The 12,931-nt window shown below is 36.4% G+C and overlaps 1 protein-coding gene across 1 annotated transcript in view; it reads left to right on the forward strand.

The window, feature by feature from the left end:
• NUP153 (nucleoporin 153kDa) overlaps positions 1-12,931 on the forward strand; it is a 98,573-nt gene that overhangs the window by 64,755 nt on the left and 20,887 nt on the right. The window contains exons 14-17 of the mRNA XM_012643253.1: positions 1,125-1,250; positions 3,532-4,149; positions 7,029-7,223; positions 10,552-11,436. Of these exons, the coding sequence (XP_012498707.1) occupies positions 1,125-1,250; positions 3,532-4,149; positions 7,029-7,223; positions 10,552-11,436 (1,824 nt within the window). The remainder of the gene's footprint in view (positions 1-1,124; positions 1,251-3,531; positions 4,150-7,028; positions 7,224-10,551; positions 11,437-12,931) is intronic.

Raw genomic sequence — 12,931 nt, forward strand, 5'->3', positions numbered from 1 at the left:
GCGTGAGCCACCGCGCCCGGCCTTGAAGTAATTTTTGTTTGTGGTGTGAGGTAGAGATAAGTAGATTTTTTGAAACTACTTTACCCACTATTTTTTAAATTGGCAAACATTTAAAAAGAAAAACCTGGTTCTTTATGTTCAAGCATTGTCAAAAGGAGAATAGTAGACTGAATTCCATATACTCTTTACCTGCTTCAACATTTACTATTTTATGACCAACTTGTTTCTTCTTGTCTCCTTCGTTTCTTCCCTCTCCTCGCCCCCACATAGAAACACACACATGAGGTTGTTTTGAAACAATCCCAAACATCTTATTTCGTCAGATCTCTCCTTAAACATACAAGTGTAAAGTCATTATCACACTCAAAATTTAGATCTCTTATTTTAAATATAAGGATATAAGTTTGGAAAGCATAAAATGTAAAAGCAATAAATAAAAATCACTCACCTAACCACTAGCAGCCACTATTACTCTCTAGATGTAAACATTCTAAATCTTCTGAACTTTCCAACCTGCTTTTATCTATAACCACTTTTAAGAATGACTTCTTTGGCTGCATAGGCATTCCATCATGTCACCGTTCTATAATTCGTATAACCAGACCCTTATTATAGAGCATATTGTCATATAGGTTCTCAATATAACTGGAGATATGTTCAGTTATAGTATGAATTTCTAGAAATGAAATAACTGCTCTATTGAAAATTACTTTTAAGGTTTTCTTGATCGGTAGTATAAATTTTTGTGTAATCAAATGCGTAGTTCATGCAGTGGATGGGTTTTCCCCAGTTGCCATATTTTCTCCAGTGTTTCAGTTTGATTTTCTTGATAATTAGTGAATTCATTGGGTGACAATTATAGTTCATATTTTTTGCCTTTTTGTGTATGTGTGTTGGGGGGTGGCACAGTATGGAAAATAGTATTTTTGCCTTCTTTTAATGGCAGATTGATTCTGTACTTTAAGTTTGTTCAGTCATTATCTTTGAATCACAGTGAATTTTTTCATGAGCTTTTAGAAATTGATCAAAAATAGTTGACTTTGAAAGATTTTTTAATGCATTTAATTTAGAGTCCAGTGCTTTTTCTCGACATATAATATCTTTTACAATTAAAAAAATTGCAGCTCAAGATATCACTGCAGTGAATAGTACAAGCTGTAAGAGGACATCAGATGAAAATTATGAGGACCCTTTTAGACCTGCAAAAACCCTGAAAGAAGGAAGTGTTCTAGATGTTCTGAAAAGCCCTGGTAAGATAACAGCTACTGTTGAGAATAAAAAATCTTAATTATTTAATACAAACTCATTATCTCATTTTAATGTCATTTGTGTTATGCTTTAGGCTTTAAAAAATTATGACTAGTTTGATAGGACATGGACTTTTGAACATAGATGTAGTCAGATGTAATCCTTTTGTGGGAAATATCTTGGAAACCTTACTTATTTCTTTGGAATTTAAGGACTCTGTAATAAAATGAAATCTCTAAGAGGCAAGTGTAGAAGGAGAAAATGAATTGCCAATAGAGACAGGCCAATATGGAATCAAGACTAAAACAAGACTATCTAGGCATGTCTTTCTCTGAGAGCATTGAACTGCCTTCTCATCTCAAAGTATTTCCCAGTTTGGTATATATGGAACAAGGCCAGGTGGAAAGCATTTGCTGAGTTGTAACATATATATATATATATATATATAGGGGACAGTACTCACTTGAAATGAAACAAGATTTGCAAGCTAGTAGGTAAACTTTTGAAGAGGATACATAGAAGTTCTCAGATAGGATTAAGTTTTTGGTTTGAAATCAAAGAGAATGTTCACAATTTCATTTGCTGTGTAGTATAAGAATGTAAAACCATTTCTAAGATAATCTAATAGCTCAGAAAGAATTTAAACTTATCCAGCAGATGTGTTCGTGTAAATGGGATAGGTTTTTAAAAATAAGGTTGGCTTTTACAACAGAATTTAGAAGGATTGGGTTTTTCTGGCCCAGATCTCTCATTTTATAGATGAGTATACTGCCTACAGGAGTCCAGTATTTTAGACAGTTTTGTGCAGTTATGGCAGAACTCCAGAATGCGTGTGCTAGAATTAACCAGGTAGTTGGCAAGCATCAAGTGTGTATAGTTTATCTTACATATCTAGGGTTACACTTTGCACTCATACTGACGTCCCCTCGTCCCTTTTTGGCTTTTTAAATAGACAGAATTTGTGGGGAGTCTTCATTTGAGCAAAATTAGGAAAATCTGAAAAGTTGGAAGGAGATCTGTGGTGCTTTGAGGTGGTTACTGTTAAAATTTTGCCAAAGTTAGTGATTTAAATTAATCATTAGCAAAATAGTATATTGTTGACCACTGGGAGTAACTGAAGTATTTGGGATCATTTTGCCTTTATCTAAAATAGCTTTAGGCTGGATTATTTATTGGTACCACTAGAAAACCTGTAACAACCCTCTATATTTTCTTCCCTTCTAATTGTCTTTTCCTTTGGTGGTAAAGGCTGGAGAAACAGATCACTGATGGTGTCAATGTTTGTAAAATAAAAGTTAACTGGTTCTGAGTAAAGGATTACAAATCATTCCCATGAATGAAGTATAGTTTAAATGAATCAATTCAATTGCAACAGTTTGGGTAGCACAAAGACCTCTGCTCCCCAGCCCCATTACATGGTTTGTGTGAACACCTTGTCTAAATTAAACACCTTCAATTTTTACCAAAATGGTATACTTGGAATTTGAAAGGCTCTCTGAGATTGAAGCGACATCTGAGGCAGTTTTGTTTGAATAACTGTTCAGTAATTTTGTGTAAGCATGTATTTGAGTCTCATGAGCTCTTGCTCCATGAGGATAGATTAGATCTTAATCATTTTTATATTCGTAGGCCTTACCAGAGGATTTGGTACATCTTTGTTGGGATTTGTCATTGAACCATTACCATTTTAAAGCCCGTATGTGTTTAGTATAATTAAAAATAATCCTTACCACCCAGTTGTACTTGGGAGGGACATCTGTCAAATAACTATACGTACATAACTCATCTGGTTTTATTAAAGGTAGCGGGTACCACAACAGTGGATTATGACTGAACAAAATTGAAAGATGATAGATATTGAAGTCATTTGAGATGGCCAAGGGAAACTTGAAAGAAGAGACAGATGAGGGAGGAAGGCTATGAGTATACTGTATTTGCAGGAAGGCAGAACTTAGCGAAATGTGGATGACAATAGTGTGTATCAGTAAATTAGTACAAATGAAAGCATCAAACTATAAATTCCTAGAGGGAGAAGATGCTATCCTATAAATAATATCTTTTGTAGAATTTTAACTGATCTAAGTGTCACTTATTAATTATGTAATTAATAAATATGGTTGCTTGGGTGAAAAACAACTCTTAAATAGTCCATCTTGGATTGTAGTAACTGTGCAATAAGGTAAATATGTCTTCTCCCGGTAATAATATTCCAGTTAATGCTTTGATGTAAAAAGCTTCTCTAACTTTTTATTGTTGTTGCACTCTCCCCTTCCTCTATTGCAGGTTTCACATCACTGAAGGTAGATTCTCTTTCTGCTCAGCCTACCACGACAAGCCCAGTAGTTTATACAAGACCAGCAATAAGTAGCTTTTCTTCTAGTGGAATCGGGTTTGGAGAAAGTTTAAAAGCTGGATCATCATGGCAATGCGATACATGTCTACTCCAGAACAAAGTTACAGACAGCAAGTGCATAGCCTGTCAGGCAGCAAAATTGCCATCAAGAGATAGTGCTAAACAGACTGGAAATGGGACACCAAGTAAAAGTGGCAAAGCAACTCTTTCTACATCAGGGACAAGCTTTGGAGACAAATTTAAACCAGCAGTAGGAATTTGGGATTGTGATACCTGTTTAGTACAAAATAAACCTGAAGCGATAAAATGTGTAGCCTGTGAAACACCGAAACCTGGAACTGGTGTGAAGCGAGTCCTTGCATTGACAGTGGTTTCAGAAAGTGCTGAGACTGTGACTGCTTCATCTTCCAGCTGCACTGTGACCACCAATACCTTAGGATTTGGAGATAAATTCAAAAGGCCCGTGGGCTCTTGGGAGTGTCCAGTATGCTGTGTTTCTAATAATGCAGAAGACAATAAATGTGTGTCCTGTATGTCTGAGAAACCAGGTATGTCTATGGCTTTATGGAATAATTTTGCTAAGTACTGTAGTACAACATTGTAATTTATTCTTTACAAAACAGTTCAGAACAGCTGCAATATTTTAAATGTTTCAGGATGAGCATTTCCTCATATGTATTAATTTTTCTAAACTATCTTGTGTTTAAAATGACTTGCTTGGGGCTAGATCTCCATGTTCGTTTTGGATAGTTTGCGTGTTAACCAGTCCAATATATATGCTGACCTTTCTGTGCGGTTTTCTCGGAAACTTCTTCATGATCATTTTCAAAGTTGACTAATAAAGATTTAGAAAGATCTTAAAGTGGGGCAGTGTTTCTTCAGACCTTTGTAGAGAATACAATATTTGTCTCCTCTCTAAGTAGAAATGGGGATAGCTAGTGGTCATTACCAGGGAAGGCTTCTTTAAGGATTAAACAGTAGTCCTTAATGAAAAACGGTAGCTGAATATTAATGACGGTACCTTTTGTTCGGTGCCAGAGATGTTGCAATGATAGTGAATTACTGAATCATTAATGAAAAAATTCTAACTTAGCCAGAAAAATGGAGTTAGGTTTGAGTTTTTTCTATTTCTCTGTTCAAAGTTGGAAAAATTACTGAAGATTCACATCAATCTTTAATTCATCTGAAAGTGATTCTTTGCTGGTTTTGTAATTATAGAATGAATGTGGTACATATATACGGTAACATAGATACTAAGTAAAAACATGCATATTCTGAGAATGATCCTTCCTATTTTTAGTGCATTTTTAATGGTTGTGCAGTTTTATGTCTGTAGTGTAAAGCTCTGAGTTGTTACATTAACCTAGACCCCTTGCCTGAGCCCTTGAGCCATGTTTCTAATTCCTACTGGGCATCTCCACAAGAATAAGACTTTACAATCTTCATTCTGAAATACCTTCCTCTTCCCATCTGGTGCCCCCTCCTCACCTTAAAAAAAAAAAAAAAGAAAGCCCTTGATGTATGCAGGAAACCAAAATTAATTTTGAGTCGGTGGAAGAGTAATAAAACTTTTGAGTTGGGAAGTAATTTCTTACACATGAACAAAGGAAGCTCATCTGTGTATTAAAGAATTTTATTCTTTAAATGATGAACCATCATTTTCAGCAGAGTAGTGATGTGGTCAAATTTGTATTTTTGATAAGTCACTCTGGCTTTTTGGAGAACAGATTTGAAGGCATCAAAATTTGGAGACCAGAGGACAGGTTAGGAAGTTATAGCAATAATTATATATAGGTGATAGATACTGATGATATGTACTAATGGGATTAAGTAGGGAATCGGGGATGGGGAATAATGTAAAAGCAGTTGATTTCAAGCTGCTGAAGTTGACATTCAGATACTGTGTGAGGCCTTTGGATATACTGATACAGACCCTCTGGGCTGGAGATACCAATTTGGAGTCATTAGTTCATAGTTTTGATATTTGAAGTCTTGGGAGTAGAGATGAGTGAGTTGAATGAATACAAAAGATGGCCTAAAACTAAAATCACTAACTTAAAGGGAGTGGCAGGAATTAAACGTTTGAGCAGTTAATCTTTTAAAGGAACAACCAGAGAACTACAACAAAACTACATGGCACTGGTTGATTCTGAGGAGGATGGATTTCAAAGGAACAAGATCAGTGGTCTCAATAAGAAGGCTATTATTCAAGTAAGAGATGAAGGAGGGCTTAAACTAGAATAGTAATGGAAGAGTCAGAACAAGATTAGAATAAATTTGAGAAATATATAAGGGAGGAGGAACCATCCAGCTAAGCTAATAATCAAGTGGACAGTGGAGTCATCAACTAAGAGACTATAATGATGAAGCTCAGAGTGTGGGATGCAGATCAGATTAGGAAATGTTTTGTTGGTGTTTAAAACTATCAGAGTAGATGAGCTTGTGAGAAGGGCAATGGACCAAAGATTGAACCCCAAGGAGCAATTTTGTTGGTAAGATAGAGGAGAACGTGTCTATAAAATACAGAAATCGTTCAGGTAACTATGGGCAAAGTGACAATGGTTGGAGACCATTTAGAGAAGTAGGAATACCAGAATGAATGGTTCCCCTCTCAGCACTCCCCATGCAACTTCTCACACAAACGTGCCAATTCCGCTTAAAGATTTCTCACCTCTGTGTAGCCTTCTGCCTTTTAGTCATTTCTTCCTTCTTTGCACACTTGTTTTAGATCATTTATCACTTGGTGATAAATGCTTTTTGTTTTTGTTTTTGTTTTTTTTACCCCCTTTTAGACCATGAGCACCTTAGAAGATAAGCAATATTTTGTTCATCTTTAGTGTCTCCAGAAGCCAAGTATGTTATGGTGCTTAATAAATATCTGCTAAATGGCTAGCATATAACAGGAGTATTGTGAACATAGTAGGTGTCAAGTTGAATTGCAAAGTGAATGATAGGACACTTTCTTCTGTGCAGAAATGATTGTTTCAAAGGCAGAGAGACCTAGGCTTTGAAATTTTGAAATTAATATGGTCCATGGCTATGTATTTTATATGTTAGGATATTGCCTACAGTTTACATCTTATGTCTTAGAATGCTGGGCTGTTTGAAGAAATTTGACAAAGATTCTTGAGGACAGTTTAGTCTTTTAGCTCCTAATTTGTGATCATGATTTACAAAAAAATCCCTAGAATTTCATACTTCAGGTTAAGGGGAGCTTACCACTGAGCAAGGTTAGTGTGAGCTGCTCATTTATAAGGTTAAAAGAAATCTGAGAGGTCTGTCCTGTTCTTAACAAGGTACTGTTCGTATTTTTGGCATTTTATCTTAATAGGAAATGTTACTAGAAATTGAGCATTTAACTTTGTGGTGTCATTAAAATTCTGACATGTAAATTAAAATTTTCATGTGTTCCCCCATTATGTTTTAGGAACTTCAGTACCGACTTCAAGTAGCAGCACTGTACCTGTCTCTCTGTCTTCTGGAGGCTGTCTAGGATGGGACAAGTTCAAGAAACCTGAGGGAAGCTGGGACTGTGGAGTGTGCCTAGTGCAGAATAAAGCAGACTCTACCAAATGTGCAGCATGTGAGAGTGCAAAGCCAGGCACAAAATCAGAGTTTAAAGGTAAGGCAATGGTAAAGGGCCTCTTTGAAAGGCCATTTTAAAATGAAGTATTTGCAAACTACTTTAGTGTTTAAGTTACTCATTTTCTATTGAAAATTCATGTAAAATGAGATATTATCTTGAGATCTTTTAGTTATATCTCTGAATTATTGTAAACTTGAGTTAGTTGTTTGTCAACAGCTATCTTTTCTTTTTTCTTTTCTTTTCTTTCTTTCTTTCTTTTTTTTTTTTTTGAGACAGATTCTCACTGTGTTGCCCGGGCTAGAGTGCTGTGGCGTCATCCTAGCTCACAGCAACCTCAAACTCCTGGGCTCAAGTGATCCTCCTGCCTCAGCCTCCCGAGTAGCTCTGGGACTACAGGCATACGCCACCATGCCCGGCTAATTTTTTTCTATATATTTTTAGTTGTCTGATTCATTTCTTTCTATTTTTAGTAGAGACAGGGTCTCGCTCTTGCTCAGGCTGGTTTCGAACTCCTGAGCTCAAACAATCCGCCCGCCTCGGCCTCCCAGAGTGCTGGGATTACAGGCATGAGCCACCGCGCCTGGCTAACAGCTATCTTTTCTACGGCTGAGTAAAGAAATTTCTTGTGTTACGGAGTCTCAAAGTTTTTTGTTTTTTATTTTAAACTCTTAACACCCTATATGAATTTACTGACTCGTATTCGACTGGGAATTTACACCTCTGAAACCTATTATAATTAATCCTGGCTTGGACTTTGGATTCTCAGAATATGTCCCAGAAAAATAACTCTTTTAATATTTTAGTATGTAAAATATGAGAAAAACTTTTCAAAGTAATTAATGCTGAACTATCTGGAGGCCAAATTTTTCAAATTTTTATATCCCTGTGTGAATTATTTTAATCATTTAACACATTTCAGTCAAAGTTTTGATAAAAGCTGGGAAAGAGAAGAGATTTTAGATCTGAAGGACCTGTCAGGGAGGGGTGAGAAAGATTTTAATTTGTAAGAAAGTGAGCCTACCAGGTGGAAATGCGTGAGGATTAAAAAAGAATACCAAGCTTTATCTGCTTCGTAATTTGCCTTGGACTCTAGGAGCTTTCAAACTTTTTTGACTACAAACCAAAAGTCAGAAGTAAGCCTTTTATGTTGTGAACCATCACACGCACAGTGTACTTGTCTATATGAGCGAAATACAAGTTTTAAAAAATAATACTTAGCTCTCATGCGTGTGAGGTACCCTGGTATTTTCTATTTTATTTCATTTTAAAAGAAAAACAAGTGGTTGCAGCCCACTAAATTAATTGAATGATGAATGGAATACAACTGGCAGTTTGGAAAACATTGCATTCCTGTGTTTTAGAAGGTAACTGCTTTCCAGTACATTTTATCTCATTCTGTAGCTGTTAATTCATGGTCTCTTTCTAACACTGTTCTCTGTCTGCAGTACAGTGAGCACCATACTTTTAAATCTGTCCAGTAGAGCCCTTTGAAGCAGAGGTGATAACTTGTTAATTCTTGTCTTTGACACCTTTATTTTTAGCTTTCTGTCTAATATCATTTAATGTATTTTAGACCACGTGGATAGCCACATCTTTCTGAGATTGCGATGTAATTTTTCAACTAAGCCTCTCTTATGGAAAGAAGGTGGGGTGGGTAATAATTAAAGGGGGAAATCTGAGGATGGGCTTATAAATCTTGGCTATCATTTGTCTATTTACTTATGGATAAGTAGATTGATGCGTAAGTATCTTAGCACCTTTAAATGATTCTTGTTTTGAGCCGATGAGTAAGCACATCGTTTTACTAGTTTCTTCAGCTACAGAAAAACATGAAACCAAGAGTTTGATCTTGTCAGTATAATATTGTTTAACTTTATAAATTTTGCTTCAACTCATATAATTCTTGTTTTTTTGATGCTAAATTATTTTTAAATGCTTGAGTAAATAACACATTTATTCACAAGATTTAAAAATCAAGAACAAGATTCACAGTGAAAAGTCTGTCTCTTGTCTGTATTCTAACTTCCCCCTTCCAAGCATAATAGCTATGGCTAATTCGTTGTAAATCTTTTGGTGTTTTTGTTTTTTGAAACAGAATCTTGCTTTATTGCCCAGGCTGGAGTGCAGGGGCATGATTTTAGCTCACTGGAGCCTTGAACTCCTGGGCTCAAGTGATCTCTTGCCTCAGCCTCCAAGTAGCTAGGATTACAAGCACACACCACCACATCTGGCTAATTTTTTAATTCTTTGTAGAGATAAGGTTTCACTAACATTGCCCAGGCTGGTCTCAAACTCCTGCCCTCAAGTGATCTTCCGGCCTTGGCCTTCCAAAGTGCTGGGATGACAGACATGAACCACCACACCCAGCCTCTTGTAAATCTTTCAGTTTCTTTATGCTCATCTTAATCAAACACTTTTATTCTAGGTATTCTTATTTCCTTTTGCCTTATTAGAAAAGATTGTATACTACACTTCCTTTCTATCCTCTTGATTTTATCATGTATTATCTCAGGCATATCTTTGTTGTTCTTTCTCATTTTTTTTTTTTTTTTTTTTGAGACAGAGTCTTACTCTGTTGCCTGAGCTAGAGTGAGTGCCGTGGCGTCAGCCTAGCTCACAGCAACCTCAAACTCCTGGGCTCAAGTGATCCTTCTGCCTCAGCCTCCCGAGTAGCTGGGACTACAGGCATGAGCCACCGTGCCCGGCTAATTTTTTCTATATGTTTTTAGTTGTCTGATTAATTTCTTTCTATTTTTTAGTGGAGATGTCTTTTTAGCAAGACGCTCTTGCTCAGGCTGGTCTCGAACTCCTGACCTTGAGCAATCCACCCGCCTCGGCCTCCCAGAGTGCTAGGATTACAGGCATGAGCCACCGCGCCTGGCCTGTTCTTTCTTATTTACAGTTGCCTGAACTGCATATGGCATTTTGCAGGCCTGTAAGTTTATCTTTAAAACAAAGTCCCAGCTGTAGAATTGCTGAGTCAGAGGGCATATGTGTTTGTAATTTTTGGTAAAGATTAACAAATTGCCCCCCTACAAGTTTTGTGCTAATTTACATGTCCACCTGCAATGTATAATAGTGCCTGTTATTTCCAGTCTCATCGCCAGTACAAACTTTATCAGACTTTTTTGATCTCTGCCAGTCAGTAAATGAAAAGTGGCATGTCAGTATAGTGGTAAGGATTGGGATATAATTCTCATACTGTACGTTGGTCAACCTGGTTCATGTTTACTGCTGTTGGTAATACTCTTCAAACTAGGCCTTTTCAAAGTTATTCCTATGTCACTTTGGCTTTCAGGGTTTACATTTTATTTGAGAGGGTGAGTATATTAATTCAGTGTCTTGTGGTATCATATTTTTGCAGGCTTTGGCACATCTTCCTCATTTTCGAACCCACCAGCTTCATCCTTCAAATTTGGTATCCCATCATCCTCTTCCGGGCCTTCTCAGACTTTAACAAACACTGGAAACTTTAAATTTGGACATCAGGGAGGATTCAAAATATGTGTGTCATCAGATTCTGGGTCTGTAAACACCGTAAGTGAAGGGTTTAAATTTTCTAAACCAATAGGAGATTTTAAATTTGGAGTTTCATCTGATTCTAAACCTGAAGAAGTTAAAAAAGACAGTAAGAATGATAATAATTTTAAGTTTGGACTTTCTTCTGGTTTAAGCAACCCAATTTCTTTAACTCCATTTCAATTTGGGATGTCTAATCTTGGACAGCAAGAAAAGAAAGAGGAACTGCCTAAATCTTCATCTGCAGGCTTTAGCTTTGGTACAGGTGTTATTAACGCCACCCCTGCTGCTGCTAACACCACAGTGACCTCTGAGAACAAGAGCGGCTTCAGCTTTGCAACCATAGAAACCAAGAGTGTTTCAGTGCCTCCTTTCACATGTAAGACATCAGAAGCAAAAAAAGAAGAAATGCCTGCCACCAAAGGAGGGTTCACTTTTGGCAATGTGGAACCTGCCTCTGTGCCATCTGCCTCAATGTTTGTTTTAGGAAGGACAGAAGAGAAACAGCAAGAGCCTGTCACTTCTACTTCTCTAGTTTTTGGGAAGAAAGCTGACAATGAAGAGCCAAAGTGTCAACCAGTGTTTTCCTTTGGGAATTCAGAGCAAACCAAAGATGAGAGTTCTTCAAAGTCAACGTTTAGTTTTAATATGGCAAAACCATGTGAGAAGGAATCTGAACAGCCAGCAAAGGCTACTTTTGCTTTTGGGTCTCAAACCAATACTACAGCTGGTAAGTATTAAAGTTTTTTTTACAAGGTATCATGGATATCCCAACAAATGAAGCAAGTCAAGGAATGATTTATCTAGTTGAACATAGAACATAATTGATAGAGTACAGAACTCTTTGGGAAGGAGGCCTAGGATTTTCAGTTCAAACTGCTCTAAACCCTTGTGATTCTGATGAAGTTATCTTCAGATCTAATTTTGAGAAATACACCTCTAATGGAAAGCCTACAATAGTGCAAATTTGTATATATCTTTCTTTCTTCTGTTTGGGCTTTTATAATCAGAATTGGCATATACTACCTGGGAAAATAGGAATTCTTACTTAAGCTCATGAAGTATTTTGCAACTAATATAATTTTTATGTAGAGGCCTTTATGTACAAATAGTTAAGATACCAAGTCATCATCAGACATTTAAGAAACACAGACAACAAATACAATTAATCCCTGAGAAAACAGGTGATTTTGAAAACTAAAATCTTAAAGAAAAAAATGAAATAGCATCCTTACAAGCTAAAAAACATGGTTGGTGAAATAATATTATTCTGTGTACTGAGTTGCAGGAAGAACATAGCTGACAATCAGATTAATGAACTAGAATTTCTACAAACAGTGCAAAAGTACAAAGAGATTGATCCAAGTTAGATCCACAAGTTCCTTTTGAGTAGGAGTGCTTAGAAGATGACAGTAGTATGGAGGAATACCAAAGAAATGACAGAAGAAAATTTTCTATTTTTTTCTTTCTTTCCTTTTTTTTTTTTTTTTTTACCAGAAACAAAAACCCAGATTGAAGAAAATTTTCTAGATATAAAGACATTGGTCTTAAAAATGGAATGATCCACTCATTGACAAAGACCAGTGAAATTTTAAGACACCAAACCCAAAACCCTGAATACAAATAGGTATCAGAGTAGCAGCAGACTTCTAAATTGCAACATCAAATGCGAAAAACAGTAGAGCCGTGCCTCCAAGTGAATATGGTCTTGAACCTAGAGTTCTGTTACTAGCCAAATTTGTTAAACTTGAAGGTAAAATATAGTTGATTTCAGACATAGAAAGGATCAAAAGTCTAATGCCTATGAACACGTTTCAATAATAAATTGGAAACAAACAAAATGAAGATTAACCTAAGAAAAAGTACGGAATTTGACAAATAGCTGTGAGCATTTTTTTTTGTCTATCAGATATTTACTTGGACATGTAAAAACATCGTACAAAGAAAATCAAAACTAAAGTTACTTACCATGTGGAAAGGAGCAAAACAAGATAGGGTCTAATCAAATTTGATCACAAAATCACTACACTGTGGTAGACCCTCTCAACCAACCTCACCTTAGCCAACTTGAAAGTGAGCCAGCCAATGACCTCCATTTTGTGTAAATCATAGTAATGCCTATAGCATCCTGTGACCCAGCCTTGGCTTGTGTGTAGTAATGGAACAAAAAAATTACTGGAATAGTGGGGGAAAAAGCTCTTCAGCTAGGTGGCTGGATTTAGGAT

This window comes from Propithecus coquereli, unplaced genomic scaffold (assembly GCF_000956105.1).
Source record: "Propithecus coquereli isolate 6110/MARCELLA unplaced genomic scaffold, Pcoq_1.0 Scaffold194, whole genome shotgun sequence".
NCBI classification, from domain to species: domain Eukaryota; kingdom Metazoa; phylum Chordata; class Mammalia; order Primates; family Indriidae; genus Propithecus; species Propithecus coquereli.